The 6,291-nt window shown below is 39.0% G+C and overlaps 2 protein-coding genes across 2 annotated transcripts; one reads left to right on the forward strand and one right to left on the reverse strand.

Annotated features, from left to right (window-relative positions):
- The first annotated feature begins 23 nt into the window (after positions 1–23).
- Positions 24–797, forward strand: LOC106333507. Its single transcript, XM_013771944.1, has 2 exons — positions 24–434; positions 514–797. Exons 1-2 carry the CDS (start codon positions 279–281, stop codon positions 718–720), a joined length of 363 nt encoding a protein of 120 aa, XP_013627398.1. The 5' UTR covers positions 24–278; the 3' UTR covers positions 721–797.
- A 546-nt stretch (positions 798–1,343) lies between these two features.
- Positions 1,344–5,656, reverse strand: LOC106328917. The gene is made up of 5 exons (XM_013767459.1): positions 2,992–5,656; positions 2,358–2,889; positions 2,185–2,284; positions 1,707–2,096; positions 1,344–1,627 (listed from the first exon to the last, which is right to left on the reverse strand). The coding sequence occupies exons 1-5, from the start codon at positions 5,111–5,113 to the stop codon at positions 1,421–1,423; spliced, it is 3,351 nt and encodes a 1,116-aa protein (XP_013622913.1). The 5' UTR covers positions 5,114–5,656; the 3' UTR covers positions 1,344–1,420.
- Positions 5,657–6,291: the final 635 nt, after the last annotated feature.

Genomic DNA, 6,291 nt, shown 5'->3' on the forward strand with positions numbered 1-6,291 from the left:
TATTATCTTTTAATGAACGAAAACATTTTTTTTTGTTTTTATAGGTAAGCCATTGTTTAGCTACTGGGCACCCACCTAAAGATTGGTTACGTGAGATAGTTTGTGGTCCAAAGTTTGTTGCAAAGTCATATCCGAGATATTGCACACGAGGATATGCATTCAGAGTTCTTAAGGAAAATATTGTAAGGAGAACAGTTGATTGTGGGGTTTCTTCGTCATCCGGAGACGATGTGTACTACGGTAACGTACGCGAGATTTTGGAAATTCAGTACCCGGGAATGATTGGCATGAGATGTATTGTCTTCAACTGTGAGTGGTACGACAACGTTGTTGGTCGCGGAGTAAGCACTGACGCATTCGGTGTTACATCTGTACATTCGCGACGACGACTGGATTTTTACGATCCATTCATTCTTGCTTCACAAGCTGACCAGGTATGTATGTTGAAATATATTTTCCATCGGAAGTAATCATATATAATTACTTCGACTTATATAATTTATAATTTTTCAGGTTTGCTATATTCGTTATCCGCGGATTAGGCAAAGGAACGATCCTTGGATCGTTGTCATGTCAATAAATCCCAGAAGCCGAGTACAAGGAGTATTTGATCCACTACAACAACAATTAACCGAAGAGGACGGCGAGATTGGAGAGTTTGACGAAGACAATTCAGATTCATCATGTTCATCATCAGATAATTCCTCAGATGGAGAGTAGATACTCTTTTATGAATGTATATGCAAATTACTTTTAAACATTGTAGATTTCTTCTAAAAACAAATTATGGGTTTGAAACGTTGTATACTTTTAAATTACAAAAAATAAATTAGATTTGTTGATTCTAAAATCGAACGGTTTTGATTGATTGATTATATACGGTTTTGATTGAATGGTTAATATGTCATGTTCAAAGTTTTTAAACTGTGAGAATACAATGGTGAGATTTGTAAAACAAAAATCAAACTGAAACTCTAAATTGATAATGTCCGTCGGTATTTACCGACATATTTCCGACGAACCCCTCAAATTCTAGGTGTTCGTCGGAAATACGTCGGTAAATACCGACGGAATACCGATGAACCCCTCAAATTCTAGGGGTTCGTCGGTATTCCGTCGGTATTTACCGATGCATTTCCGACGAAACCCTCAAATTCTAGGGTTTCGTCGGAAATGCGTCGGTAAATTCCGACGGAAAACCGACGGACATTATCAATTTAGAGTTTCAGTTTGATTTTTTTTTAACTTTGAATCAAAACCGTATATAATCAATCAATCAAAACCGTTCGATTTTAGAATCAACAAATCTAATTTATTTTTTGTAATTTAAAAGTATACAACGTTTCAAACCCATAATTTGTTTTTAGAAGAAATCTACAATGTTTAAAAGTAATTTGCATATACATTCATAAAAGAGTATCTACTCTCCATCTGAGGAATTATCTGATGATGAACATGATGAATCTGAATTGTCTTCGTCAAACTCTCCAATCTCGCCGTCCTCTTCGGTTAATTGTTGTTGTAGTGGATCAAATACTCCTTGTACTCGGCTTCTGGGATTTATTGACATGACAACGATCCAAGGATCGTTCCTTTGCCTAATCCGCGGATAACGAATATAGCAAACCTGAAAAATTATAAATTATATAAGTCGAAGTAATTATATATGATTACTTCCGATGGAAAATATATTTCAACATACATACCTGGTCAGCTTGTGAAGCAAGAATGAATGGATCGTAAAAATCCAGTCGTCGTCGCGAATGTACAGATGTAACACCGAATGCGTCAGTGCTTACTCCGCGACCAACAACGTTGTCGTACCACTCACAGTTGAAGACAATACATCTCATGCCAATCATTCCCGGGTACTGAATTTCCAAAATCTCGCGTACGTTACCGTAGTAGACATCGTCTCCGGATGACGAAGAAACCCCACAATCAATTGTTCTCCTTACAGTATTTTCCTTAAGAACTCTGAATGCATATCCTCGTGTGCAATATCTCGGATATGACTTTGCAACAAACTTTGGACCACAAACTATCTCACGTAACCAATCTTTAGGTGGGTGCCCAATAGCTAAACAATGGCTTACCTATAAAAACAAAAAAAAAATGTTTTCGTTCATTAAAAGATAATAAGTAAAACGGTTAGTTACCACTAATTACTGATTAGACACTTACATAATCAGAAAGCCATGTTGCAAAGTTGTTTTGCTTGAGTTGTTCGAGTTGTTCTTCTGTCGCATCCGGGTACTTTAAGCGCATCTCTGCCAAGTAAATACTGTAAAAAACACAAAAATGTTAGATATGTTTCAAAAATATTGCAAATAATTCATATTTTTAAATCTATGTACCTCTCATATTCAAGAATGTCTTCGCAGTTTGTAAGCAAATATGTGTGCAAATGAGCATGCTCAGCCACTGTAAGTATCCGGTCCGTTGACTTTCCACTATGTCGTCCAATTTGTGTAAACATGTTTGGCACATAAACATAATAAGTTGCCCTTTCACCTCTATCATCATGCCGTGCAGGTCTTCGACTTTTTGTTCGAACTTCTGATGGAAAGTAGTATTCAGCAAAGTTTGAGGTTTCCTCATTGATGCACTGAGCCACTATTGATCCCTCCACCTTGCTTAAATTCTTGACCTTCTTCTTCAGATGAAACATAAACCGTTCGTACAAATACATCCACCTGTACTGCACGGGACCACCGAGTGCCGCTTCTCTCGCAAGATGAATAGCAAGATGCTCCATAACATCAAAAAATGATGGAGGAAATATCTTCTCGAGGTTGCATAGGATCACCGGTATTTTAACTTCCAAATTGCGGATACCATCTGATGTGAGTGATCTCGAGCATAAATCACGGAAGAAAGCACTTATCCCTACATACACGAAGAAAACAAATTCCATAAGCATATATATATATATATAAGCATTAAAAAATAATATGACAATTAATTTAACTATGTTAAATTTTAAAGTACCTGCGGTTGCTTCGTGGACATTTCGTGGCAATAGTGCGGAAAACGCAAAAGGAAGGAGGCGCTGCATCATTACATGACAATCATGGCTCTTCAAGCCAGTAAACTTCCCTTCACTTTTGTCAACACAATTACGCAAACTTGATGCATAACCGTCTGGAAATTTAACACTGTGTGTTATCCAATCAAAAAACTCTTCTTTTGCAGTTGCATCCAGTCGATATATGGGAATAGGACCTTTACCGTGCTCATCAACATGAAGTTCGGGACGAGCACAAATATCAACCAAATCCAGTCTTGACTTCAAGTTATCCTTCGTCTTGCCTTGGACATCAAGGATGGTGTTCATCAAATTGTCGAAAAAGTTCTTCTCAATATGCATGACATCTAAACAGTGCCGCAACAAATGAGTCTCCCAATAGGGCAAATCCCAGAAGATACTCTTCTTATGCCAATTATGATTTTCCCCTACACCATAAATCGGTTCATGTCCGTTTCCACCCACGTCTGGCGTTCTATCTGCACCAAAATCTCTTAATTGTTCCTTCAACTTTTTGCCACTTACTTCTTCAGGTGGACTGTCAAACACCCTCTTGTTCTTTGTAAACAATGTCTTACTCTTACGATATGGATGATCGTGTGGTAGAAATCTCCTGTGACAGTCAAACCAACACGTTTTCCGACCATTTTTTAGTTGGAAAGCATCTGTGTTGTCTTGGCAATAAGGACATGATAGCCTCCCATGCGTGGTCCATCCAGATAACATACCATATGCTGGAAAATCACTTATTGTCCACATAAGTACTGCTCGCATCTGAAAATTCTCTTTCCGCGAAACATCGTATGTATGAACACCGTGCTCCCATAATAATTGCAGCTCATATATCAATGGCTGAAGAAACACATCCAGTGATCTCTTAGGATGATCTGGCCCGGGAACGAGAATTGAGAGGAACAAAAACTCCCGTCGCATACACAAATGTGGTGGTAAGTTGTAAGGTGTCAAGATTACCGGCCACAATGAATATTGTCTTCCATGCTTTCCAAATGGACTGAAACCATCTGTGCATAATGCAAGATACACATTTCTTACCTCAGATGCAAATTCTGGATATGTTGATTGAAAATGCTTCCACGCCTCTGCATCGGAAGGATGTGTTATCTCACCATTTGTTAAGTGCTCAGCATGCCATCTCATTGGTTCTGCTGTTCGTTCAGACTGATATAACCTCTTTAATCTTTCAGTCAACGGCAAATACCACATTCGTTTGTATGGCACCGGAACTCTTCCAGTCGTATCCTGATAACGAGGTTTCCGACAGAATTTACATCTCTCCCTGTTCTCATCTGCTCTCCAGTAAATCATGCAGTTATCGATGCATACATCTATCACCTGATATGGTAAGCCAAGACCAGCGACCAATTTTTGTACCTCATAATATGAGCCAGGTGCAAGATTATCTTCAGGAAGAACATCTTTAACAAAATCTGCAATCGCATCCACACATTCTTCAGCCAAATTATAGTCAGTCTTTAGCGCCATCAATCGACTTGCGGATGATAAAGGTGAATGCCCATCTTTACATCCTTGATACAATGGCTGCTTAGCTGCATCTAACATTTCAAAAAATCTTCTGGCTTCTAGATTGGGTTGTTCTCGTTCTCCTTCCTCTTCACATGGGAAATTTTCTACATTGGGTTGTTCTTGTCTATCTCCTTCCTCTTCACCCGACGGTAAATTTTCTCCATATGCATCATATACCATCTGAACAGTCCCTATCCCAAAATCTACATCCGTGGTAGGTTCATCTAACCTATCGGCAGTTTGAGGTTCGCTACTACTACCATACTCAAATCTTTCTCCATGAAGATACCAAATCTTATAACCACGTGTAAATCCTTTCAAATATAAATGACTCCATACTTCCATTTTTTTGACACGGATATTATTCTTACAAGTAGAACATGGACATAATAAATACTTACTTGTTCTTGCTTCCGGTTGACTTTGAACCACCCCCATGAATTCTTGAATACCACGTGCGTATTCCTCCGTAAGTAAATTTGTATTTGGATCCATATGAGGTTGATCTAACCAAGAACGGAAATTATAAGGAGTACCCATAATTTATATTGTTTTGTTGTGATTTCAATGAATGAAGGAGAGGTCGTATTTATAATGAATTGGAAATCTTTCCGACGGAAAATATTCGTCGGTATTCCGTCGGGAATCATAACGGCTAAATTAACGTCCTAAACCCGTCGGCGTTCCGTCGGTAATTTAAACGGATACTAACGGCTACATAATCCGTCGGTATTTCGTCGGGAAGTGCAACGGCTGCAAATTCGTCGGTTTTCAGTCGGGAAGTATAACGGCTGTTCAATCCGTCGGTATTCCGTCGGAAAAACCGACGGAATTATGACCGAATTCTTTCATGGTCGGTATGCCGTCGGTATTTCGTCGGTAAGTGTCAATTTTTTGCAACGGTCATATATTTGTCAGTTTTTTGTCGGTTTTCTGTCGGGATCGTATGACGAAATACCGACGAATGTATTCTGTCAGGATTTTCCGACGCAGTTCCGACGAATTTACCGAAATATATTTCCGACAAGTTTTCGTCGGAATTCCGTTGGAAAATCCTGACAGATTTTTTTCGGTCGGTTTTTCCGTCAGTATTGTCCGTGTTTTCTTGTAGTGTGAATATCATAGGAACCTCTGGGTACAATTTTCCAAACAATTGAAAATCTCAAGAAAGAGTTTGAGATTAAAGATCATGGAAAACAAAGTTTTGTTTGGGACTACAGCTTGATTACATTAACAATGAAATCCTTGTGCATCAAATAGTATATACAGAAAAGGATATTCAAGGGATTTAATGTGGACCAGTCTCACCCATTATCTAGTACATGGGCGTGAGATCACTTGTTTTAGACACTGATCTGTTTGGTCCACAAGAAAGACATGGTCGTGAATATCCCTGACTTGGACACGGATCCTTTGGTCCCAAGAAGGACAAGAAATATGTCTTTGGTCCGGTAAAGTCCATTACCCAAGTACCATTGGCGCCTTGATGTAATAGACAAGCCATACTGGGCCAGACATGTGTTCTTGCCGAGAATCTCCTATATGTTTAGCTCATGTTCGACCATAAGGCACTAAAGATATACACATCCCTAAACTTAAATACTATTGGCGCCTTGCCTTGATATTGAGACCATTAGTCATTGGTATCCATGAAGCTCAACCATCAGGTTGGGATGCGCCAACTTGAAGGACATATACGAAGATTGGGATACGTAGAC

The sequence above is a fragment of the Brassica oleracea genome, chromosome C3 (genome assembly GCF_000695525.1).
Source record: "Brassica oleracea var. oleracea cultivar TO1000 chromosome C3, BOL, whole genome shotgun sequence".
Classification (NCBI taxonomy): domain Eukaryota; kingdom Viridiplantae; phylum Streptophyta; class Magnoliopsida; order Brassicales; family Brassicaceae; genus Brassica; species Brassica oleracea.